This window comes from Falco peregrinus, chromosome 7 (genome assembly GCF_023634155.1).
Source record: "Falco peregrinus isolate bFalPer1 chromosome 7, bFalPer1.pri, whole genome shotgun sequence".
In the NCBI taxonomy this organism is placed as follows: Eukaryota; Metazoa; Chordata; class Aves; order Falconiformes; family Falconidae; genus Falco; species Falco peregrinus.
Genome location: NC_073727.1, coordinates 9,404,275 through 9,430,414, shown reverse-complemented (window position 1 = coordinate 9,430,414; position 26,140 = coordinate 9,404,275). Strand labels below are relative to the sequence as shown.

The window sequence follows — 26,140 nt, the reverse complement described above, 5'->3', positions numbered from 1 at the left end:
TTGTCCTGGGTATTCATCTCCATGGTCTTAACTGAAATACGATAGTATTGATGTTGCATGGAAGATTTACGCAGTCTTGAAATAGAGGTATCTTGCCCTCTTGAGGAGAGTAACTGAATTATTTCACTGAGCTATTTTGATACGATCTTATTTTTGTTGTATAGTAACACATTAAGCTGTACGTCATTAGGTTTTCAGTGTATACTTGTGAAACAGAAGTGATTTATCATGTTACTAAGTTCTTGATATATTAGTATGCACAGGGGTTTTATCCAAGATGACAGGACTGTAGAGTGTGTGTGGAGTGACAAAGCAAAGGAGCTATGGAAGTTATTTCTTGGGGACAGTTTTCTGACCGTGGCAGTGCAATGCAGGCTCACCCCTAGCTGCACAGCCGTCGGGCTCTGCAGAAAGCCGCTGGGCAGTTTGCTGAACGGTGTCACTCCTGAGGCTGACCCACTAAATATCATTGGTAATGGATGCTTTGCCGTGAGCACTGTATACCCACGGTGCCTGCTTATTTGTCCTTTGTAAAGAAAGCAACGGGGGGGGTTGGAGGGAGGAAAAAAAGTGTAGTGACAATTCTTCCCTGTCTCTGTTATCTGCTCTCCATTATTAACCGTGGGCAAGGTTACTGTTGTGACTTCACTGGTACAAGTGTGTGGCATCTCCTCGGCACAGACACTCTGTTTTGGATGTTTCAATGCGTGTTTGGGCTAGTTTCCAGACTTTGAAATAGACACGCTTCAAAATTAAAAAACAAACAAAACCCGTAAAAACCCAGACAGCACAATTCCCATACCGCATTGGGTAAATGTATTTCCACTTTCTCGAAAGAATGTCTGTGGCAATACCCTTTACGCAGATTTTGGGGGGTTTTCTGTACTCTTAATAGCAGCGTCTTTAATGGCAGTTACAGGCTTGAGCTGTGATTCTTGCTTTGGGGTTACCAGCCAGGGAAGGAAAGTAGGGGGGTGTTCCTTAAGCACTTCAGTTACAGTGGCTGCAGAAGGGTGGGACTAATACAGTAGTTTTGCTAATTTACAGAACTGTTGGCTTGCACTGTGCACCAAAATAGCAGCCATGATTTTAAATAGCCACAAGCTATTAAAAAATCATTTGGAAAATCACACCGTTTAAATCCAGGGACTATTGTGAAAGCTTGAAATTATTGCACTTATTCTCTGCAAGATTTATTCCCTGAACACTCCGCTGAAGTCTGGGTACTGTCTGGGAAGCTGCTGTTCATTTGTCCATGATTATGCACCACATCAAAAGTTTATTAGATCTTTAAAAAAAAACAAACCTGAGGTAGTATTTCTTTACAAAAAAAACTTCCTGTGCCATATATAGTAATCATCGTATCTATTAAATTTCAGATTAGAACAGCTAATACTTAGAAACACTGGAATATCTTCTATACATTTTCCTGATGCTGGATTTGGTATGTAGAAGTAACACCTTTATAGCTTTATAATTCTGTTTATTTAAAGTTTACGCTATTGCCTTGTAAATTTATTCTTTTTCTTAGGATGCAAGACTAAAATGTTTCCTGCACTAAAACGCCTTGCAATAAATGACAATAAAATATCACAGGTAAGTTAGACTGTGACAGTTTCACATTTTGTAAACATGTGTGTCTTTTTTTAAGAGTAACTTGAAATTTGCTTTTTAAAAATTTCTTTGTATGTGTAAGATCTTGAGGTAACTGTTGAATACTTTGATCAACACAGAGGCATAATTCAAAAATTCAGAAACATTCCTTCCCTCTGCTACCTCAGAATTCCTCTTGCAGAATTCCAGTGATCTAAAATGCCGACTAGTACCTCATTTGCTGCTTGTATTTTTTTTTTTACTTAATTAACTGTAATGCAGGTTTTTTCCTTAGCTAAATGAACAGGACGAAAGTACTTGGTTCTGCTGACCAAAAGAATAGTTTCAGTCATGGTCATTGTATAGTAAAAGTCAATGTTACTGTGTGTTGTTCTGAAATGATGTTTGGTGTTTCCTCAAAAGATTGTTCCTTTCCCTTTCAGTGGTCATCTATCAATGAGCTGGATAAACTGCCAAGTTTGTGGTCACTGCAGTGTCACAATAACCCTTTCATGGACACAGAGAAGAACCCAGAGACCCTGAGACAGCTAATTATTGCCAAGATCAGTCAACTGGAGGTCTTGAACAAGTCTGAGGTACACGATATTTTAACAAATCGCATGAGTCTGCAGAAAAACATTAAATCATTACCTGAGGAATTGTTTTTAGTTTCTTCTAAGATTACTGTTTGTTTGGGTGCAGGAAGAGTGCCGACCGTTCCATCACACACTGGTCAGTGTGGCACTCAGTAGGGCTGCAACACCCAGCCGTGTCTGGGAGCGCTGCTAACTCAGTGGGGACTGGGACAAGACGGAGGAGTGGTGGTGGTTTCAGGTGCCCGAGCCGTGTTGAAGTTGCAGGACCGTTATCCCAAATTGGGGTCCTCCTGGTGTGCACGAGCCGATCTACGCAGAGCTGAGACACCATTTATTGCATGTCTGCGCAGAGACGGGTGCTAGGTGGTAAATCCACAGAGCTAGCACAACTCTTAACACATGGTTAAAGCCTTTATGCACTTTCAGCAATCATTTAGTTACATTTAGTCACGTCTAATTCTCACTGGTTCTTACGAGCCTTGTCTCCATCTGAAGGTACAGCTCTCTTTCTTTTCACCCCACGTGCTCTGTGGGGAGGGGGCTGTGTTAGTAGGGGGCTCTCTTTGCTCAGGGTATGCCAGTTAGTGTAGTTCACAATTAGTTTCAGGTAATTTTCTGTTTGGTCTCATGAACCATTTGCTTCTCCATGATGTTCTCCTTGATTCACGGTGTCTATTCCTTCTCCCAAGGTCACGCTTTGTTAACTGTTTGTAAGGATTAACTAACATCCTCTGGTTTTCAAATTCTTTCTTGTTTTTCACTATAGATATTTACTTCTTTTTTTAAAGTAAATAATTCGTGTATCAGGATTGCTAACAAAAACCATACTCTTGACAAAAAAAAAAAGAAAGCAAAAGCGGCATAGTTGCATGTGCTTCAGTGACAGTAATACAAGCATTTGCCTTCTGTAATAGGAAAATAGGATTATCCTGTAAACCAAATCAAACTTGCAGCAAATGTTTATTATAAATGAGAGCAGAGGGAGCAGCTGTTCATAGCTACAACAGACATCCTTGCATCACCATGGACAGTAACATCTTTGCTTAGATACTAATTTATGGATCGGTCAGTACTTGGTGGTAGGGACTGTAAGATTCTTGGTAGCATTAAAACGTACTGAACAGCTCAGTAAGAGCAAGGAGTCAGTGTCATTAATTAGATTTTCTTCTCTGGAAAGCTTTATAATTATATTATGTGCCATTCCTGTGTCAGTACAGATCCTTCCTGCTGAAAGAAAAGGAGCAGAGCTTGATTATCGCAAAATATTTGGAAATGACTGGTTAGCAGCTGGTGGAAATTGGAACCCAGAGAAAAACAAACCAAGTGAAGAATTTCTTGCTGCTCATCCCAGATACCCATCACTTTGTCTTAGTAAGTACAAGTAGAGTAAAACTATAATTCCCTCACTTCTGGTGCTGTGGTAGCACTTGTTCAGTCTCTCTTCAATTTCCTTTCCCCTTGATGCTTTTTCCGGGTGCTGCCACTGCCTCAGGAAAGCCCACCTGTGGGCAGGCCTGCGGGTGAGTGGCTTTAGCTTCTGTGCGGCAGCCGCATGGTGCTGCAGCCTTCCAGGCCACGCTCCCTGCCTCAGGGATGACGCCTGGGAGCATCTGCCCTGTAACTACTGGCGAGCAGGTGGCGGCTCTCTCCGCCTGGGGGCTTTTTTGAAGTGGGGATGTTAAGGGGGACCTCCATGTGCCTGTGCATCCTCCTAAAAGCTGTAGCAGTGGGTCCAGGCCCGTGTGCGCAGCAGGCTCGTGCCCGATCCAACACCACAGTGCTCTTAGGTCTGCTGCTGCATTTTTGGTCTCTGAAAAGGGTTCATGTCTACATGCACTTTCCTTCACGCAGAATACGGTGCACCTGAAGAAGGAGAACTGAAGGGACAACAGCCTTTGACTCTGAAAAATCAGCTTCTGAGTAAGAGGCCAGAACTGGTCAACATTGTTCCTTCTGCATTTAAAGTATTTTATGAGCTTAGTGTTCCTGGGTGTACATGGAGAACAAAAAGTTCAAAAGCCTTGAGACATCACAGAGTTCCTGCTTGTAATTCTGCTTCTCTGGAGTTTGACTAAACACCTGCTTCTGTGTACTCTCATTTCTCCCCTGAACACAAGCAGAATGATTTTCTTAATTAAGACTCAATGGAGAAGAGAGGTGATCAATACTCCATTCCAGCAGTGTGAATAGCCTCTCTACAGAAGACGTTTGAGATTTTAACCTCAATAGCTACACTGTTTTCTGATTTATTTTCTTTTTTTAAATATAGCTTCTTAACATTGGGACAGACAAAAAAAACCACGGGTATCTTTGGTATTTGGGGCTGTCTGTGTACTTAAGTTAGGCTACATACCAGACTTCCTTACACATTCACTTACCTTTGTTCCCCAGCAAACAGAAGAAACGAACTTTTTTTTACTCCATGGGAAAAATAGTATTTTAAGGCATTATGTTCTCAGGCATTCAGGTGGAAGACTAGACAGAACAAGGGATCCAGTTGGCTAGACACAACAGAAACCTTTTTCAAGGATGAGTCTTAATCTCTGTAAAAGAATTAGGCTAATAGCTTCCTTAACGGGTGCTTGTACAGTGCTTTTGAGATGCTGAGAGTCAGAAACCAGCTTTAAACTGAGTAACCCGTGTCCGTTCTACTGCATGTTATTTTAAAACGCTAACTAGAAATTAAGCATTTTTAGGTAAATAATTTTGACAAAAAACCCAAACATGTTAAGTATTAGAGTTGCTTTTAAAATATTCTCCGTAACTTACCATAGATGAATAAAAACTTGGTTATTTTAATAAAATTACTTCTTTTCATTTTTTGGAGAATGACTAAATGCTATATCTTAGCTTCTCAGATACAGGCTCCATCCTAATTTTTTTTTAGAAGATCAGGCTGAGCTAGGGGAAACAATCTGTAGTAACAACAGACCAGAAAGACTCTGTGCTCCTGACAGAACAGGGCTTCATGTTGATTCACTAACACCTCACTGTTCTTCCTTAAGCTCTGACGATTAAATGTCCTGAGAAACCTGAACAGAAGCCAGTAGAGAAAAAGCTACCAGGTAAGAAGTCTTGGCTTGTGTTGAAGCAGTTGATTGGTAGCTGCTTTTCAAATAACTCTATTAAAGAATGGCAGCTGCCTCTGGCCTTGTCAGCTCCTGAAGGCTCTCCCTTGAAGACACTGTCCACTGTCATATAAAGAAATGGCAGAAATTGTTTGAAGAAGTCGTTATTTTTCTGACCTTCATACTTACTTCCAGTTCAGCTTGAAGATTGAAAGTTGATGCTTGTCTTATAACCTGTGCTGCTGGTTTCATGATGTGTCTGAGGCAATCGGAGGCTAATTAACTGGTATGAAACCTGGTGGATGTGTTAACCAAATAACAAGCACATGAAGTGGTGAGAGCCAGCTACGTAACCTGCAGTTCTAGATACTGAGGTCTAATATTTAGTACATTAAGTTAGAACTCTAATTCTGACCTGTATCACATTTGCCTTCTGACGTTTTAGTGCCTGTGGTGAGACTAGAATGGAAGATTTTGTTCTAAATCAAACCGACGTTTTGGAAAGGTGTGTCAGAATGGAGTCTGAGAGAAAAGACTTACTCAAGCTTTATTCTAAAATAAAAATCACATTTATTATCACAAGTTGCATAAAATCAGATAGATACAGCTTTTACAAAAATGTTTGATAGAAAAATATTTGTCTAAGTACAATGTGTGGTATTACAGGAATAACTCACTATTGCTGTGCCTTTAGATAAAGCTTAAAAGAAGTGAAAGTTCAACCAAAATATCGAGTATTCCTATTGCAAACACAGGTATCGCCTCTGGAACAAAGTCCATTTACTCATTCAAGATCCATTACAAAAAATAACCCTTTGTGTAACTGACTTCATAATATAAACCACTCTACAACTCGGCTGGCAATTTGTTTGGGACTAATTAATGTAGTACCATTTCTAAGAACGGCACCAGTTCCACAGTGACATCCACTTGTTTGTGCTGGGAAAGCCAATTCCTGGTAATGAAAACTTCAAGGAACAGCTGCCAGATGCAAGTAGTCAGAACCCGACTGGTATGTGTCCCAAAGGCCACTTAGTATAGCATGTAGTAAATACAAACTCAAAAAAGGTAAATTATGAAGCCGTAGCACTTTTGATTTGGTATATGGGATCAAAGCGCTTAAACCACAGTAGCTTATCCTGCCCTGTCCACCAGAGATTAAACCATTTCCAGGTTGATATTAGCAGTTACGGTTTCAGCTACAAAAGACATTATTGCAGTGTTAGAACTGAAGCGGCAATACAGCCTTTCACTGTTGCTAGAAGCAAGTATAGTTGAAACACTAGTACTTTGCTACAGCGCAGTGGTAGCAGCATTTTTCTAATACCTTCTCTTCCTTTCCTCTTGGCAGAGTCTATGACTGTTCAGAGGGTCAAAGGACTGCTGTATCGCCTACTTAAAATCCCTGGTTCGGAACTGAAACTGTCCTACGAAAGTTCTAAGGTGAGTTAAAAATGGGTAATTCAACAATAAAATACCGCGTGCTGCTAAATGGCAATAGCATGTCCTAAAATACTACCTGCTGACGTGGATTTCCCTTACGGAGGGCAGTCTCCGTGCTCTCATCTGGGATCTGACTTCCCTCCTGTAGCATGACAGATCCACCCTGACTGCACCTGCCCGATCTGTATTTGGTTTACGTGAACAGATTGCGGTTTGAGTCTGATCAGGTTTTTTTCCTTTCTTACTCTAGCTGGAAGGAAAAGAAGTTGAACTAGACAACGACTTAAAGCCTTTGCAGTTTTACTCAATAGAAAACGGAGACTGTGTGCTAGTACGGTGGTAAGGAGGGACTCTTGATGACCCCGAAGGAAAAGCCAACACTGGATCTGCAGAAGAGGTACAGACCGCCTGCAGCCAGTACGGACAGCCGGTGCCTGAACACACGTATGGGAGAACGGGAATTTCATACGTGGCACCAGAGGGCTACACAGTAACACTTTCAGTTCCTACGCTGAATCGTCAGTCTCCATGAAAGAGATTGCTTTGGGCTCAATTCTTACTTGAGAGATGTCAAATAGTGCTTAAATGCTTCAATTAAATAAAACTCAAGGTACCCCTTTTGCCAGATTTTTACACTCCCTTCCCGCTGCAGCAGTGAGAACTTTTTTTTTCTGAACTGAGTACATGATTTAGTTGTGATCTCCTTGTTTATATAATAGGACAAAAGCAGTGCTGCACTCAAAGAGGCTACTTGTAGTTTTCACCTTAAAGCAATCAAAAGTAAAAGAGCAGTAACGGTAGCAGTATCTACACGGCCTTAGACTATGTAAGGTCAGAATCCCACAGGCCTTTATTCTACCCTACAGCATTAACCTACCACAGAATAAATACGTTCTTTGCCTACTGCAAGGCATCGCTATTTATTTCACATTCTTTAGGGTGCTGTTCCTCAATCTTCCTTTACTTTCTGTTGCGTACCCTCAGATTCATACCTGATAAGACACTGAGCTATCAGAAATCCCTCCTAATCAGGCCAGGTTTGCAGTACTTTGAGATTTGGTATAAGCAAACTTCGCTGTTGTTTTTATCTAAAATGACAATGGAATAAACAAACAAACTAAACGTAAATCCTAACCCCTCGCTGCCCCAGCCCCTGCGCAGATGAGGGCAACCCGTCAGCCAGCTCTGAACCTGCTGCAGCAAGACCCACCAGGTGCCCTGGTGCTGAGCACAGCTCTCCGCTGGATCCTTACACTGAGTTAAATCAGTAGTACTTTAATTTACAAAAGACAGGCTAGTTGGCATTCTTATGTGTATTTATTAATTACAAGTAGGTCTTTGACTTTATATAAAAAGGAAATTTTTTTATCTTAAACATTTTGGTTTTTGTCAGATCAACATCTATACCATAGAAAATGAATAGCATCAGTCCACTTGTAATTATCAAAAGGGATGTGCAAATATTGTTATACTTTAGCTGAAACCCAACATTAAAAGATACCTTGATATTCCTTATTGTTCCAAGAATGAATCCAAATGTACACTCCTCCACGATCGTTATACGCTACCCTGTTTTCCGAGGCGAGTCCATCATCTTTCCTCACATCTACAAGGATCTCCACACAGTTCCTTTAATCGCCAGAGCTCTCTCAGTTCCTGTGGGGAATACTGGGGGGAGGACAGCATGCCACTCTCACATGTCTTCTCACACAACCAGAGACTATCCTGTTAGAGGGAGAGCCAGTTCAATAGGTTTTCTTGCAAAGAATTTAGTCTTCAACAGGCTTTGCTTCCAAGAATCGGTTTTCCATTGTTTCTAGCAACAAACCTTGCACACCAGCGAGAGGTATGTGTCCCTCTCTGATCTGCCAAACCTATTCAGAGAATAGAGGGGTGGGGTGGGGTGGTTGTGGTTGGTTTTTTTTTAAAATACATCTTAACAATTTTTTTCTGGATTTGAACCCAATAGCTGTTTCAATTTTTTTTTTTTTTTTAAGAAAAAAAATCAAACCTTTTTTATGCTACTTGGAGCGACAGACATGTTCTCTTTCCATAAGGTCAGATAATTTCTTGAGACTTACTTGATACCGCTTGGGTCCTACAGCTGCCATCCAGATGCCCATACTCACATCTTCACCCTGAAACAACACATTAAAATAAAAAATACAGATATTAGCATCAGGAAAGCAGGACTTTGTCAACTAAAAAGTAAATAAATTGTGAATTAATATCTTGTACCAGCAGTGAAAACTGTAACCCCAAAAACCTATGTCTGGCTATTTTGGAGGTGTTAAATTAATCCTCCCAGCTTTCCTGTGACAATGCACTGTTCTTAAAGAGAGTAGAAAAACCAGGATTACGGCTCCAGAGATTCTCAGTCCAGAACACTTGTGCTTTGACCTAGAACAGACACTAAGTGCAGCAGCCAAAAGCACTGCAAAAAGCCAGCATTAACCGGGAGAACCCAATGCTGATGCTTGAGCAACGCTCTTTCCAGCTCACCCAGTATATAGGCTGCTCCCCAGACCAGTTTAAGATAGGAAAACTGAACCAACGCATTACTACCTGGTACGTCTTTAATCTTTCAGAGTTGCTTGCCAGCCACTGAACGATGTCTTTGGAGATGACGTAGCCGGACCCGCAAGCAAAGGCTGGATATGCAGGACTTGGGTATTCCAGCTCTTGCCATTTCCCAGTTCGATCAACTGCCCAATTTAGTCTGAAACTGAAGACCATGTTAGACATGAGATGTTTTCACGAAGCCCCTGTGTGAACACGGCTAACTGAAGCTAACACTGATAACAAACAGTATTAAGAGGAAGAAGTAGAAGGTGATCCCAGTTGTAGTTCCTGCCCTTATTTCTATAAGGTATGCATCTAATTGAACGCTGAAAGCTTAACTGTTGTTTGGGCCCAGTCTTTGGTAATAAGAGAAAGGTCTCGGAACAGAAAGAAACGCAACACTGACAGTCAGGTCTTCAGCATGTCTGCGCCTGCTGCTGGGCTGTGATCCAGGTAAGCGCAAACATCCTTCCCTGTGTCCTGTAACAAGCACATCTTTGTCCCACCCTCTGGTTAATCAACACGACACAAAGTGGGTGCCTGCAGCAGGCACACAGGTACAGCGATGCTGCACAACCAGTTTTCCTGATAAAACTAGTGGCTGCTTAAAAACCAGGAAGTAAAGCAAAGTGATTTGGTTTTTTTATATACACCTTCTCGAAGCTGTTTTCCAAATGGAACTCGACAAACATCCAAAGTTGTGGCACATCCAACAAAGGCTGCCATCACTGAATTACAAAAAACCTGCCTGGCGGTTGTCTTCTCTGAGGAAGATTGTACTTGCTCCCCGAGGCCTGCAGGAAGCCAGCAACGCTCTGTCTGCCCAGTGCCCCCAGTCTGACCGCCACCCCCGGGCAGCGTGGCACTGCTGGCTTTACCGTGCTGCCGTGCAGCACTGCGCACCCTGCGAACTGCTGTGTCAGGCAGCGAGAAAGGCCCTGCTTTCTCCCGTCGGGAACATGCTGCTACTACACTGCTCTTACCTTACAAGGGCTTCATGCACTCGCAGCTAAGTGGCGTAACTGCCGATGCACCAGCTGCTCCCCCTTTTTGTAAACAGGCTCAAGCGCTGCTGAATTCCGTCAGGAGTGTGTGCAGCTGAAAGCTTTAGTGAGCTACCAAGAATTGTGAGACAGCAGCCGTAGGAGGAATTACAGGTGAGCGGCAGATCTGTTACCGGATGCTACACGTGCATGGCTGAAGCTGACATGTTAAAGCACCAAGCAGATAAAATTCACATACAATACCTGAATTCGCTTTAGATTCGGTATCTTCCACTCCAGCAAGTCACCGCAGGAAGGGTACAACCCCCTCCAGACCGAGAGGCACCTGCTTTGCTAATCGTTTTATACTTCCATAGTCATTTTAACGTTGTTCACTACACCTCACACTTGCCTTACCTGAAAAACGTGACTTACAGAATTTACGCATGAAGATGTCACCCCTGCATGAGGTTCTCCCACAGACATACAGAAAAGATGACATTTTGTCCAACTCTTGTCTCAGCACGACTTGTCACTTCCTTTTGTCAGTAACCTAATAAAATTACTTGATACCTTAACACACCATTTCTACAGCCAGACTCAGCACAACTCATTTTTGCAGACTGCAGAAGAAAGCATTATCGATCCTCCTAAGGTCACTCGATGGCCATTCTGAGGCAAGCCTGGAAATATGTTACTGGAAGAACATCGAGCACGTTACACTGAACAGCATCTCTTACACCCCAGGAAAAGGGGAGGTTCATGGTACAAATGAAACATACCTTCACGGAAGACTTCAAGTATCTGAAGTTTCTTTTTGGCCTAATTAAGGTCAAGAAAAGGTGCCGTTCTGAACTCCCACGGCTTTCCATAGCGTGGTGGGTGTGTCGGCTTCAGTGAACTGTTTGTTTACAGATTCATCTTAGGCCCAGTCGCCCTTGGAAACAGCTTGGTACCTTCTACCCCAGCATAACTTTGGTCATTCGCAGACATGATCTGTCAAAGACACCTCTCTCAAGCCTGAGGGGGACTAGTCTTTTGACTGCAGTTTTAAAAGAACAGAACGGCAGTAATTTAAGTACGTTCTCTCCAAGATGAGCCAAATCTTAAGTAGGATACCTGGACCATTTGGTTTTCCAGCCTGCAGTCCTGAAAGCTCTTAAGATTAGCTAGATAAGCTTTTTAAATGGTCATTTAAAATCAGCGAACAAATGAAGTGACAGCAGAAAAGGTCTGTTGACTGACAGCATACCTAAGTGCCGCTCAATCCAAAGCATTCCCTTCCCAGTTTCACTGAGATCTCATCCTTCATTTCTACCAGAGTGACCTGGTAATTTCAGAATCCGCAAGAACTCTGGTGAGTTTCTTTAAGAATACAGCAATTAATTAAGTATTAACAAATCATAAGGAACACTTGGCAACAAACAAGAAACTTGTCTGAACTAGAGACAGCTTAATAAGGTCTAAGTGAAGAATGCAAGGTCTGAGTTCTCAGACATGCTCAGAGGAGCAGAAGGAAGGGAGACCATCAGTAAAGTCTCCTCAAGGGCTCAGGAAGTTACGGTCTCCACACAACAGAACCAGCTCTCAGAGAAGCCCCGCCTTCCCCAATGCTCAAGGCTAAATATACAAGACATCACTGAGTTGAAAGGTAGGAGAGCTTGGAAGGATCCCCCAAAAGCACTTAGAAGACTCCTGCACACTCCGTGGTTACCCACAAAGCTGAACACAACCAGAAAACTGGCCAAGGAGCACGCCCATGGTAGGCAGCAACACAGAGCTAGGGACGCCAGGGAGAAGGAGGGCAATCCGGTATCACATCCTCAGCTCTTGCAGCCAAGAAGATACTCCAGAAGAGCCTTCCCTACACCAGCTGGATCAGCAGCCCAGGCAGCTTACACATGGTGCTGTTTTTCCTTTTGCAAGTTGGTTTCCATCTTGTCATCAAGTTCCCGACCTTTTACACTGCTAGAATGAACCTATCTTACCTTCACTATCAGCCTTGCCTTGGGGTAAAGGTAGCCCCAAGAAGATGTAACAGGTATCAGGCAATCAGGGGGTTTTGTACCGGCTAGGGAACACAAGCCCACCACTCCGATCTTTGAGATCATCGTAAGACAGCCAGCTATTCCACACGACTCCACACACTTTATGAATAAGCAACAGTCAGTACCAGATCCGCAAAGACACCTTTAGCAGCAAAGGCCAGCATTTCTTCAGTACGGCCACAGGAAGACACATCACGTCGTTGTGCTGTATTGAACGTTATTTTGGATGTTACACCAGTGTAGCAATGCATTCCATGGATGGAAGGGAAGAAACGGGCTATTTTGATCCTCCTAGTTATTCCCAAGCATAATACAGGCTGGGGAACTTCACTGAAGAATTCATGAATTGGATCTGCCATTTCAGACAGCAGCAAAATGGGTAGCAATACCTGCCACTCAGACTTCAAAATAAAGTGCAGCCTATAAAGATAATTTTCTTTCTCCCGTTTACCCCATTTCCTCAAGCCCACCAGAAAAATCACAGTGGCTTCAGAAAAAGCAACATTTGCACTTCTAGTATGTGCTTGCCTTCTAACTTTACTGTAGAGATGGAATACTTTTATTAACTTGAGTATCACGACAAAGACATATGCAACACTTTTTAAAACTAGGTATTTGGCAAGTTCAACTCCTTGTAAAGGGATGCTCTGGAAAGCTATTGTAGAGGACTGATCTCTGTATTCAGAGATGCAAAGTTTTACCACACAGAAGTCCTGCTTTTTATAACTAGTTTCCATAGGTAGAAAAGGGGAACCCACATGAAAACAGACTTAAAGCAGTAAACCATTCACTAAAGATATGGTATCTCTTAAAGACACGTTGAAAAAACAAACAAAACAAGAAACTCACTCACTTTCCCCACCAAATGTTTGGCCTGTCCAATTTTTTCTGCATTATCCTGTTAAAAACAGCCTCCAGATCAATGTAACAGTCATCATCTGTCTTCAGCAACAAATCAAAACTTGTTGATTCAATTGTCCTGTAGCCAAAAAAAAAAGAAAAAGCGATGAGATGCCGAGCTGCAGCCCACAAACTACAGTTACACAACAGAACATTCTGCAAGGGTTTTCTAGGAAGCAGAGGGGAAGGAAGAGGGAAGGAACGACCTTCCTACCCTTGACCTTTACATGTTTGCCCTACTGCCCGAGGCTGACTGTCCTACAGAAAGGAGAGGCAGGTGCATCCTATGATGATCTTACAACACAGATTTGTGTATGAGCTGAAGAAAAGTTTTTTTCTCTAGGACAGATGGAGGATTTGCTAATGAATCCATCTTAAAACACTACTGACCTCAGAAGGGTCTGAATCCCTGCTGACGATGGCAGCACAGCTGTTCAAAGCCAGCGGCTGCACATCAGTAGCCTAACGCTTCAGCGTGAGACAGGCAGTTCGAGGGCAGTACAACTGTAGCAGGCTGTAAGAAACATCTGCGGAAACAACTTGGTACTTGATCTTCCTCAGTAAAGCACACTTCAAATACGAAAAAAAGCAATCTTTAACTGTCTGCGATAGCTGAATAGCTGTCACTTGTAAAACAACCAAAGAAGCTTAAGATTCTCGGGATTATTCCTGGGTTGATTAACCAACATTGTTTTTAAGGGTAATTTCTCTTCACAAGAAAGGCATTTTTCTTAAGCTTTTCATTACTAAATCTTGAAAAATTTGCTAACCTGTAAGAAATGATCAAAAAAAATCTAAGTTTTGACATTTACATTCCCTTTTTTTTTTTTACATTCATAACCATGAGATTTGTTAAGTGAGTACATAAGCTTGCAAGCACCTAAAACTGTCAGCTGTATTTCTCACCCCACGGCAACATCAATTAATTGAAACAGCTGTCTCAGAGTAATGGAAAGAATTGCAAGTTAGAGGCAGTAACTTACTAGATTCACCACAGGCAATGTATTAACTATGAAAATTCTTCCCCTCAACCCTTCTTCCCCCTGTACAGCAGCTTCCTGTCCTTCCCCTCTACTCAGCACCGGCGAGGCCACACCTGGAGTACAGTGTGCGGTCTCGGGCTCCTCAGAGAGGAGAGAGAGACACGGACCTACTGGATGGAGAGTTTAGAAAAGGGCCACCAAGATGATTAAGGGACTGGAGCATCTCTCCTGTGAGGAAAGGCTGAGAGCACCGGGATTGTTGAGCCTGGAAAACGAAAAGGCTCAAGGGGAGCTCATCAGTATATAAAAATATATAAAGATCTGAAGGGAGGGCGTAAAGAGACAGAGCCAGGCTCTTTTCAGTGGTGCCCAACGACAGGACAAGAGTCACTGGCCACAAACTGAAACAGTAAAATACGAGCTGGTCACAAGCCATCCTTTAAAAAAAACCTAGGTTTTGGTCAGAAACAAATTAAAAGAAATTAAAAGGAGACTGAAAATTTTCACACCTGGACTCTTAGAACACAAGCCTGTCTTCCCAGTTCACGCTTATTTCAGCCACCAAGGGTCAGCATTCAAAAAACATAGATTCTATTATTTTAGTTACTACATGCCCCCAAAATTGTGAAAAAGAAATACAACTTCATAAAGTAAATCACGTAACGTATGTATTCTGTGGAACCTTTCAGATAATGTAATAGGCTGGATCATCTTGCACTACCAACAGCAACATTCCTAAGAGAATAGAATCTTATTCTCTTAGGACAAGATAAGAGATTAAGATAAGAGAATCCTGTTCAACTCACCATCGGTAGAAGTTCAGCAGTTTGGCTGGAACATTTCTGTAAGTGTCAATAACATCTACAAAAACAATATCATCATAGGTACTGCTTTCTTCCTTCAATAAAGCATCTTCTTTTTCAAGATTTTTTACGTGACTTGTAAACCTTCCTGGGCGAGTATGGAGGCTTTTTAAAAGAGCATCACCTTCTGAAAGAAACAGCACCCATCATTAAACAAAGATGCATACCTACACACATTTCTCTTGGATCATATACAAACTGTCAAAAACCAATCTGAAGAAGTGTTCAGTTCTGGGGTTAGGAAAATCCTACAATAATGCTCTGAAAGTCACTGGTTTACGTTGGCTAGGGTTGACTGATAAGAATATATCAATTCTAGTGCTATGTGGCCAGAGCCTTAGACACTGGGAAAGGTCTCCTGTACAGTCTCTGACCATTCTGCTGAAAAAGGTGTAAAACAGCAACAAGAGGGGTAGAAAAGCAGGCTATGTTAGGTAGTCACCGTTTGTCAGTAGTTAATGTTAAACATCATGACACGGTACTGCTAACAGTAGCAGGACTGGAAAAATGTGAAAATTATCAGGGAATTATTTCACTGCACAACATTTTTTAACTTGGGTTTGGGTAACAAAAAACAAGGACAGAGAAGAGAGTCTAGGTAAAAATGGTATTTCTGTTAATAAAAAGGCAAAGGCATGCAAGTCAACTGAAGTGGCTGACCAAGGGCAAGCAAAGAAACCACATCAGGATATTAGGCATTAAAAAACAAACAAACAAACAAACAAAAACACAGAAAAACAAAAAAACAGAAAGGCATTAACTGTTTCTACTAAAAGAAAATTTAAGGTGATCAGATTCATAGAGATAGCACAAATTTTACCTCAGAAATGTAGTTTAAAGTTCCTGGTTTATCGTTAACATCAAATGTGACACTACATTTTGCAGACTTACCTTGAATGGTGTAGATAAAACCACCTGCTATTCCCTCCACACCTTCTGTGAGTTCATGTGGCAGTAACCCTTCCCCTGCCTGCTAGAGACAGATTAATGGAAAGAAATAAATTAGTTCATCTCTCATCACTGATGTGTTTTTCCCTATGATTTTAAGGTGTGAGGTTTTCTGGAACTGAGAATTAAATTAAAACTCTTCTGGTTTAGGTACCTGCACAATGAAAGAGTATGATTTTTAACTGTAAAGTTTTGTGGCATTTTTTGAAGTTTGACCTAAAACTAGCAGTACCACTGAAACTTTTAGAAAACGCGTTTTGAAGTAGAGAGTGAAGTGTAAAGTTATTAATTACAACAGCACAGCACATTTAAGCAAGCAATGTTTTGACAGGACGACAGACACACTGCTAAAAAGCAAAAAACAGCCTTATTCCCATCAACTGGGATTTTAGCATAGGATTTTTGACCCACATTTTGCCATCTCTGATATACTGATAACGCTTCACACCTGACCAAGGCAGTAAGTGAACTTTACTCCCTTCAAAAGAAAAGAAAATGCCGCTTACTAGCATAATTTTTTTTGCATGCCCTTGTCCTTTTCCCTGGTAAAACAAACTTCCCTGCTGAGACAACAGGAGAAGCCAAACTGAATCAACAATTTACAGAGAAACAGGAAAGCAAAATGCTAAATACCCAAGACTTTAAGGAAAAACAGAACCACGGTGGAAGGTGAGGTGACTCACTGTAATGACTCTGAAAACACCTCCTCCATCATTCACCATCACTTTATGAAGATTTCTTGAAACAAGGCCCTGAAGATCCTGGCTTTCCCACACAATGGTACCTTCAAAACTCTGGTAGGAGAGCAAAACACTGTTATGCAGGTATTCGAAGACTTCAAAGGATGAAAATCAAACAGTTTGGGGTTTTTTTATTTTAAAATAGTCAACTTCGTGCAGCACATAGCTTGAACGCACAACACTGATGTTTTGCTTACACTTCAACAGAAGTAAATTACACATAAAAGAAATACATCTGTGTGAAACTCAGTAACACGTAATCATGCTTTTAAGACTAATCATGAATTTCTATATTAGGAACATTAAAATTTTAACAGAATTCTAGCGGAAAAGGTTTTTGCTTTCTAACATCATTAAGATGGCATTTAAAGGTAACCTGAAGTGAACTTTAAAAAATCAACTATAAAATCCTGCCTTACAAAGAGAAAACATTAAAACAGATTTGAAAATAAGCGCTGCTTTTTAGCTGTCTGCCAAAACCAGAGATCAGAGACTCAGTCCTGACATCAGCAAAACTTAAAAGGAAAACACAGCCACCTTTATCCTGGCAATGTTGTCACAAGCTACAGTAGGAGTGTCACAGAGCTCTGACCTCACATCTTGGCTAGTAGTGAAAGGAAGAGAAACACAAGTATCTTTAAAATTTGCTGGGTTTAACTCTCACTTTAAGTTATGTCACTCCATGGGTTTAGATACGTGTGTGTGTGTGTGTGTTTGTGTGTATGTCTGCGTAAAAATTCTTGCATCTAAAAGCACTTCATCTCCACTTGAAACTAACCCGCCCAACAGTCCAACTCTTACCCATTTTAATGTGAAGACTTTCCTGAAGACCCCCTAAGAACATGCAAAGGGACACGTGGTATGTTGAACAGTAAGAGTACTGGTACTGCTAATTCTTTTAAAGCAATTTCACCCTTATGACAAGGTAGTATAGAGTAGCTGTAGGGTCATTATACTCCTGACTGCTAGATAAGCGCATTCTATTGTGTTTCTCCCCATTTCATAGGAAAAATACTGGTAGCTAGTGGAACTTGGAACACGGAAACAACTTGTTTCATGTATTGTGGATGCACCTCTGTGGCTGTAGAAAGTGTTTACTCGTACTAACTTCTCAGCTCTTCTCCATTTTAGCCTCCTTGTACTCCAGAAACTCTCCAGTTACAGACACGCCACTGAGTTCAGCTCAGTTCTTTGCTTTCCTCTAGAAGTAGGTCTTAACATCTGCAGCAGTCGCGGTATTTAATGACAGCTGCAGATTTCAGAAGCCTCTCATCTATTATTTATAAAGCCAGCTTTATAATCTAGTACTGGAACTAGTCAGTGTTTAGTCAAGCCTGACTTACACGCTCAATACCTCCCCCTTGTTTAACTACCTGCCAGTTATCAGAACAAACGGACCGCTACTAAGACCTTTTTTAGCGGCAGGACCCCTGAACACCCTGCACAGTAAAACCCACATGCTCAATTTCTCTATTTGCAGTGGCTATCGTCTCCCATTCCAATGTTTTTTGCTGTAGGGACCGGGCTCTAATCCCACTTCTGTGCCTTGTTTACAGACGGAACCTTTGGTAAGTTGTTTATGAGCCCGAGAGTCCTCTCCCTCCTCAGCAACCAGAAACATTAAAATTCTCACCACTGACTATTACCAATACTGACTTTAAACATGTACCAAGAGTCTTAATCTGCTGTTACCAGGGAACCTCAGTGCAAGGTGTCCTACGGCTGCAAACCGTCGTTATTTTCCAGGTTGAGAGACTTGTAAGCAAATTTTCTAATGACTTTAGCCTTTAGCTAGTCTTACTCTGAGCCGCTTAATGAAAGCTGGGGCCTGAAAATGCTTAAAGCGAAAACATTAGTGGCACACCTGAGACTACATCATCTGTTTTTCCCCATTTAAATTCCAGCCTTGTTGCTGCCAGAGCGCAGTGGCATTTACAGTGAATACCGAACAGGTGTACTGACATAATGCAGCCCTGCCAAACCCCTTTCCCAACGTCAAACAGTGCTGTGCTTTTTGTTTCTAAAGCTACTCCCCATTAGTAATACAGAGCGTGCGTAGTCGAGAGTCCCATTTCCATGCAAGCAGCCCGTGGCTTTTTGACAAAATAAGTGCATTGCTAAGACCTGGCTTAAGAGCCCCTGTGTGAGTTTTAGTTATCTGCTAGTGGTTCTGTTCTTCTGCGCTTTCAGTCGTTCCACAGCTGAATGATCGATTCTGTCTTTCACAATCTGGCCTGCCAGATGCTTATTCTAATGCTGCAGTTCCCCTCCTTTCCCCAAGACAAGCAGAAAGAGCAGCACTTCAGCCGGAAGATGAATGAAGCTCTTCAGCAGCCTGTACAATCCATTACTTCTTGAAGGTAGAAAAGCAGAGAATAGATATTGTCTCAGAAACCACCTTGTGACAATTAAACCGCTCACTACATGTACTGCTCTCAAACAGACAGGAACACGTGGGCATTCTGTCCCCTCTGAATCATCTTCTATGGTTCAGCACCCCAAGCATCACCGGAGACTACACGCTGTGCATAAGCCCTATTAATCTACATTAGAAATGTCATGTTATCCTGTAAGCATTCAGCTTATGACACGTATCAGATTAAGGAAGCCCACACAAAGAAATATATGAATACTAATATCCCCTTTCTAAATGAAATACTTCCCATCTGCCTCTCAGGAAAAATGCAATCATTTCTAGCAAAATTACAACTGCCTAGCATTTTAGAATCTCAGAACAAAGTCTTAAAGGGAAAAGGCTTACATGTTACACTACCAAATTACTGGGTAACCAATACTTTCTAAAAACCTGAAAACCCCTCAATCATTTTGACATCAAATTGGATTGTCAAAACATAAGCACAAAATACTGCAAGAGGTCTGCTGACTTGAAATGTCTCCTGCCAGCATAACTTGAACAGTATTCAGCAAAAACTGTTTAAGATGATAAACCAATTAATCAGTTGCCAATTCCCTTAAAAAGAGCAGGTTTCAAAATGCATCCATTCTTATAGAGCCCGGGGATTAAATCAGTGATTAAACTGCCCCCAAATCTCCTCTCTTCTAGACTTCTCTTGCTCCAGTTTTTCATAAAACACTTAATTTCTTGCATAACAAAGCAACCCAGACCCAAAGACAACTTACAGATATAGGAGCAAGAGTCCAGTCATATAGGCGAATACTTAAATGAAGCGAAACAGCCTAAAATGGCAGCTGAAATGTACCTGGGAGAGCTGGCTGAACTAGAATTCTCATTCTAAGTCAACTTCTATTCACTACACCTTCACTGTAACAATATACATTTTTTTCCTACCTATATTCTGTTCTGTGTTTAATCACCTTCCTTCCTAAGCAGCCACAAGTAGGTTCTATATCCCTATACAAAAACACTACTCTTGGACTGCATCCCCAATCCCAAAGAAGATTCAAACCAAACCAACAAACAAACAAAAACAGAAAAAAGAAAATAAGACAACTTTAGACTCCACCTTGTTAGCTTAGACAATGGCATCTCAGGACACACAAGAATGCTAACACTCCTAACTGTCCAAAAAGCAGTCTTCTCCCAAATTTCTGAGGAGTGTCCATTACAAGAAAAAAAAAAAAAAAAAAAAAAAAAAAAAGGGTGGGGGGAAGGGGGGCAAAAAACCACTCCTGCCTTAGGATGTTGACACATTTTAAAAACCCAAATGTCTTCTGTGCATGATGTATTCCATCCAGCATATTGCAGATGGGCCCTACTAAAGATCTTCCTGAAGTTCTAATTCTTGTTTCCTTGCATGGTTCAATGAACAAACGATTCCTCACTAGTGTGGCCAGAAAAAGAATAACCAAAATTTCAGCAGCCCTCAGTAAGACCTTCTCAATTGCAACTATTCAGCTAATACCACCATTGCAAACGTAACACACAGTATCTTGCCGTTATGTCCAAGACATCAGAAGCAGAAAGCTCTTTTCCAGCTGCTCCCCAGCAATCGGTGCCATCCTCCCATCCCTATCTTGTGTACTAATGTCTGAAAAAGCAGGAGGGAGAAAGAAGTGTCCCATTCTCCGGTAAACTCCCACAGCATGGAACCAGGTATAATTTTCAGTCAGAAGCTAAAAAGGTTTCTGAAATTGCTACTATTTGTCAATGTAATTTTTTCATCAATGTGTCTTTTTCAGGCTTTGGCTTTATAACTACTGGTGATAATGAGACGACGAAAAAGAAATTCTGGATTTCAGCATATCCCCTCAACTAACATTCTAGAGGTATTCGCTTGCCCTTTCCTGCCTCAAGCGAAAGGCAGTTTTATCAGTCAGTCTCTCCAGCTGACTTGAAGAACTTCAGGCAGCTCCAACCCTGCACATACCTCTGGCAAAATGAACTGCTCTACTGGCTTGTACCACAGTCTGTTCACTTGCACCCCACAGCTTGGCGGACTAAAGCGAGCACTGAAGAGAGCTTCCTGTAAACAACAGAAAAAGGGAAAAACGTAGAAAACACATTAAAAGTGCTGTGAGATTACGCAAGTCTTGATCATCTCAGTGAGTTACAATGGGAAGAGGCTTCTTGATTGTATTCAACTTAAAAAGTTTTATTCTCACAACAGTCTTAGACACCACAGAATCAAGTGTTGGACTGATACGGTGGAAGCAAGCAACAATGGAACGAGAGTGCAAGTTCAGCTAGAATCCAGCCAGCAGAGCACACCGTCTGGAAGACTCAGGCTCCTCCCCCAGTTTACAGACTTTCTATTTTCTGTTTCAATAGCTGCCTACTACTAATTGCAGAGGATGCTGACCCCTAAAACTCAATTGCTACTCTACTACACAGGCCATCAAATGGCTCTTAGATGATAACAAATGACATAAAGATGCTGCATGGCCAGATTCCCAGTCTTCAGAAAACACTCTCCAAGCTCTCTTATGATACTAGTTTTTCTCCTTCTTTGGAAGTAAAAAACTGATGTGGATCATGTTATTGGCTCTCAATGTTTAGAATCCTACCGTGTAGCAAACGTAAACCTGATTACAGTATACTTTTTTTTTTTTTGCTATTATAAACTCAGCTCCTTGGAATTTCATCATAAAAGCCATACTCCAGTACATTTGCTGTAGTTAATTTCAATTATTACCTTAAATTTATCAAGTTATTGGTAGGGATAAATGCAATATACCAAATGCAACAATCACGCGCAATGATTTTTGCCTCCAGGTTAGCACTAAGCTATTCTATTAAACCCATAACAGCTTGGGAGTGGGGAGAATTATCACTGAGGTTTTATTATTACCTGTAAATAATACCAGTTTCTAGAAATCTCAGAATGTTTTGCCAGAAGACAGACAAGAAAAAGTTACTGCATCTCTCTGCTTGAAGGTCCCCAATGTGTCTTTCTAAACGTGTTTTAAATATATTCAACAGTTTATGTTTTACTCCTTAATACCTATCAATACTTTAGAAACTCAAACGCAATCAAAATTATGTCTTGGAATTAGATATAAGTGCTCTTTCAAAACAGCATTTATACTAACTCATAGCACTTCGTGAATTTCATCTTTTCCTCATCCAGGTTATATATATATGTGTGTGTGTCTGTGTGTGTATTTCTCTCTGTGAAATACAAATTTACAATTCAACAGAGCAAAAATAGAATTCATATGCTTGTCAGTTAAGTACTTTTCTACATCATCAACACAGCATGTTGCTTTCTGTAAGAATGTAATCCACAATAAAGAGACAACGTGATTTAGTCCACTTTCAAAAGATAATTACAATACTCTACCTCATGTTCTGCCTGGTACAATTTTACAGTGATGTTCCTCTGGAATCCCACCCCATCAGCCTCATAAAATACCCCAAGACTGGTAATGACAATGGGGTAAAGTACACGGAAGTTCACACTGACAATTCTGTCTTCAGAGAGCACAGAAGGTACGTCCTCAGGGAGACTGAACGCTTCAATTTCCTGATTCAAAACTGTATGGAAAAGAAAGGACAGAGGTAATGTGAGAAGACTTCATAGTTCTGGAACTGGACACACGCAAAGCACACTGGATACACACAAAGCATTCTGATTAATTAGCACAGCTCACAAGTGCACAAGGACAATCAAACACTGGAGGAGAAGAAAATACAACTGGCTGCAGACTGCAGCAAGGAGAAACTCAGTGATGCAGTAACCTACAGGCTACCAGCAATTGCAAGTCAATGCCTATGTATCCACAGGGAAAAGATTAAAAACACAATAAATTCACAGAGTGAAGACAAAAATGCTATTTGACTGCATGAATATCTGTATATTAGCATATGAAAATAATTATTCATGTATCAAAATGGCATACAGCTCCAATGAATTCAGCTGCCTGCTTTTTGGCATTATCACCTCCCTAAGCCCCGAGGTACCATTTATTCTTGGGAGATTGGTTAAGCAGTGGATGCTGCCATTAAAAGAGAAAGTAACAGAAGTTTCATTTTATAGTAAATCATGCCTTAAGTGCCAAGCAGTCCTTAGTTAACTAGCAATTAAAGAACAAAAGTCAAATAGAAACTAAAAAGTGACAGGAAGACTATAATTTTACTTAGGAATTTTTGGATGGCAGCATTTCATTTTTTCCCCATGGTACATTTCTTGGTCTCTCTCTAGAGTGCAATCTGAAAAACCTGTCAGCCAGACTTGCTTAGAATTCACTTTGTCACCACAGAAGTCCATCTGACATGCGAGACTGGCACCTTGCAACTTTCTTCACACATGACACTTGGCCAGGTCATTCCAGCTCTCTCCAACTTCATTTTACACAGGAATAGAGTAAAATTTTATGTTATATGGGAGAGACTGTCCCCCGATGCATGGAAAATGCAAATCCATCAGAAGTCAATGGCCTCCCCTTCACACCCCAAAGATCTCTCCCTTTCACACCTGCACATGGTCCTTACAGGAAGATTATGCAACTGCTAAGAGCGCAAGTTCTAGGCAGCATTTATCTTCAGGAGTGGCTCTCTCAGTTAAGCACCCCAAACTACTCTCAGAAAAGATGATTAGTTCTAGTTCAGATCATATAAAAGTTGACTTCTATACCTGGGTTACTGATGTTCAGAAGTTTGCAGGAGTAGGGGTCTTCTCTGTCCTCCACTGGCACAGCACAACCATGCGCACCTATTATAAACTTCACAAGGACACTAAAATAATTTGGTTTTATTAACACCAGTTCTCTTCCCTCCTCCCTCCATCTTCAATAAACTTACTGCATCACAACAGCCTGTCTTCCATAGGATTAAGATTTTAAACCCCTAAAAATCAGCAAATGAGTCTATGTAAAGCAACCAAATGAATACCCTCAGAGGGGCTCAATTCCAAACCCACGTTGCTGTTTCACATTTCATAATGAGTATGCAGGAAGACTGGCAGCTAGGAATGGGATTCGAGACAGCCAGCACACTAAACAGAAAAACACCTAAGGCAACACTGAAGGATCCTGAAGACCTGCCTTTCCCTGCCTGGCTTTGTTACTTAATTCAAGATTGTTTAAATATTCTGTATTCAAAAGGCAATGAAAAAAATAAGAAGAGAAAAGGCACACAGCATCCAAGAAGGAACAAGGACTCCAGACTATCTGTTACAATGAAACGTCTACATTTTGGGTTGTAGCAAAACAACAGGTTGCTCTTTCCAGCCCTAATCATGGTTGTGGCAGTCAGGAGACAACAAGCAGTGTGAAGAGAAGAGGATCCACCTCAGCCTAGTTTTTCACCTAGCAGCTAAATATCCTCCAGGAACTCCGTATCACATTTTTAGATGACTGAAATAGCTATGCTTCACTCCCAACTGCACGCTGACACCAAATTTGCAAATGTAAATGGCCTTCAGCGCAAGGCAGGTACTAAGATGTGAGGCCTATCAAGATGACAACGTCTCCAGAAATGAACTGCAGCAGAACTTTCTCAGCAAGGACAGGGCTGTCTGTAGACTGTCAGGTGTGGGAAGGGTTCTGGTGGTGTGCCTGGTTCAGTGGGAAATACACCTGAGCTTTACAGTTAAGGCTGTTGTTTGGTGAGAGAACAACAAACACCCTCTTACATGATCCCGCCTTCTTTCAGGTATCCTGGATTACTAAGCATTTCAAGTTGCATACCATACAAAGCGTACATTGCAACACAAAAAAGGGAAAGTCTTATACATCACTAATGAACAGTGGCAACTAATTGGAAAAACAAACAGCAGTGAACAGTCAAAAAATGACATTTTATTCCTTGCATAAAAAGGTTACAGCCCAGAACAAGAAGTATTCTTATATATTACTAAGCAGATTTAAAAAATTAGAGTACAAGATGCTCACAAATAAAACAAAAAACAAAACTGTCCAAAAAGAGTAATTAAATCAAGATATTTAAGCTTTACAGTCTCCCCCAACCTGCCAAGCCCCAAATTACAAAACACTAGGGATTACCGTTGGCTCAGTGCAGGATGTTGTTTCAGGTGCTTGAACCAAGTGTTCCTTATAACACTGCGCAGTTCATGATTGTGTCGAGCTGACAAAACACCTACAATAACATCATAATGTTTCAGCTTCCACTGAGGAAAGAAGGCTAATGGACCTAGAAATATAAAATGACAAACATTTATTATATGCATATCTTACCACAAAAGCCTGAGTTGCAAGCAGTAATTAAAATACATCTCAAAAGCAAGAGTACTGGGAACCTGAAACACTAAAACCAAGAAGCATGATCACTATTGCCTTCTTGGTTCAGAATTGGGGAAACATTTTCAACATGCCCAAACTTTCACTAGCAATCTAAGAAAACTTTACTGCAACGACCTGAGCAAGTCACTGCAGGTAAGCAAAACTAAGAAACTGTGACTCACAAAGCAGGCAAGAACGTAAGCCTTGGTTCTGACTGACAGCAGCTTCCATTCTTCAAATATTTGCCTGCCTGTCTTAGGAGCAAACTGCCCCCTGAGAGCATGCTCTTGCTGGGCTGCTCTTTCCTATCAGCCATCAGAAACCTTGTGGGCAAGGTACAAGGTCCTACCGTTCCCTCTGCAAAATGCTTGAGACAGTCTGAGCCTTCTGCTTGCTCGTTGATACCTCCTCCAGCATGATCCACCCTAAATCCTGGGGGCTTGTCACCACTGGTACCAGGCCTTCACTATTAGAATTCACCATTATTCTAGCTAAGGAAAAAAAAACCCAAAATAAACTAGGCTTGTCAGATTCAGAAATATGCCAGTTTCCCCCTTCTTCTTAAAACTGCTGGACCACCTTTCTGCCTCACCATGTCAACACAGCATGTCACCGCCTCTCATCTGCCACCTTTGAAGTTCAACACTGCCTTAACACAGGGTATTACATCCCTGCACCAGGGAACACTGGCTTCATTCAGAGCTGGATGTCACCACCAACACTTACAATCCATGATTTAGTTTGTGCTGCTT

The 26,140-nt window shown here is 41.4% G+C and overlaps 2 protein-coding genes across 12 annotated transcripts in view; one reads left to right on the top strand and one right to left on the bottom strand.

Moving 5' to 3' along the window:
- Positions 1 to 7,327, top strand: part of TBCE (tubulin folding cofactor E) — a 28,542-nt gene extending 21,215 nt beyond the window's left edge. For 6 of the 7 annotated variants that reach the window (XM_055809903.1, XM_055809902.1, XM_055809901.1 and 3 more), the window contains 8 exons: positions 1,380 to 1,444; positions 1,532 to 1,596; positions 2,037 to 2,189; positions 3,407 to 3,560; positions 4,041 to 4,109; positions 5,195 to 5,254; positions 6,609 to 6,700; positions 6,951 to 7,327. In XM_055809903.1, the coding sequence (XP_055665878.1) occupies positions 1,380 to 1,444; positions 1,532 to 1,596; positions 2,037 to 2,189; positions 3,407 to 3,560; positions 4,041 to 4,109; positions 5,195 to 5,254; positions 6,609 to 6,700; positions 6,951 to 7,043 (751 nt within the window). In that variant the 3' untranslated portion in view covers positions 7,044 to 7,327. Of the gene's footprint in view, positions 1 to 1,379; positions 1,445 to 1,531; positions 1,597 to 2,036; positions 2,190 to 3,406; positions 3,561 to 4,040; positions 4,110 to 5,194; positions 5,255 to 5,702; positions 5,763 to 6,608; positions 6,701 to 6,950 lie in introns of all 7 variants that reach the window. The other variant, XR_008748038.1, reaches the window with a different exon arrangement.
- The window catches only part of B3GALNT2 (beta-1,3-N-acetylgalactosaminyltransferase 2), a 30,113-nt gene continuing 9,776 nt past the window's right edge, over positions 5,804 to 26,140 (bottom strand). Inside the window, exons 2-12 of one of the 5 annotated variants that reach the window (XM_055809907.1) lie at positions 25,152 to 25,299; positions 23,783 to 23,883; positions 22,490 to 22,683; positions 21,077 to 21,172; positions 16,671 to 16,781; positions 15,931 to 16,012; positions 14,983 to 15,166; positions 13,147 to 13,272; positions 9,266 to 9,425; positions 8,782 to 8,838; positions 5,804 to 8,425 (exon numbers count right to left, since the gene is read on the bottom strand). In XM_055809907.1, coding sequence (XP_055665882.1) covers positions 8,291 to 8,425; positions 8,782 to 8,838; positions 9,266 to 9,425; positions 13,147 to 13,272; positions 14,983 to 15,166; positions 15,931 to 16,012; positions 16,671 to 16,781; positions 21,077 to 21,172; positions 22,490 to 22,683; positions 23,783 to 23,883; positions 25,152 to 25,299 — 1,394 coding nt within the window. In that variant the 3' untranslated portion in view covers positions 5,804 to 8,290. The remainder of the gene's footprint in view (positions 8,426 to 8,781; positions 8,839 to 9,265; positions 9,426 to 13,146; positions 13,273 to 14,982; positions 15,167 to 15,930; positions 16,013 to 16,670; positions 16,782 to 21,076; positions 21,173 to 22,489; positions 22,684 to 23,782; positions 23,884 to 25,151; positions 25,300 to 26,140) is intronic. The other 4 variants (XM_055809909.1, XM_055809908.1, XM_055809911.1 and 1 more) reach the window with 4 other exon arrangements.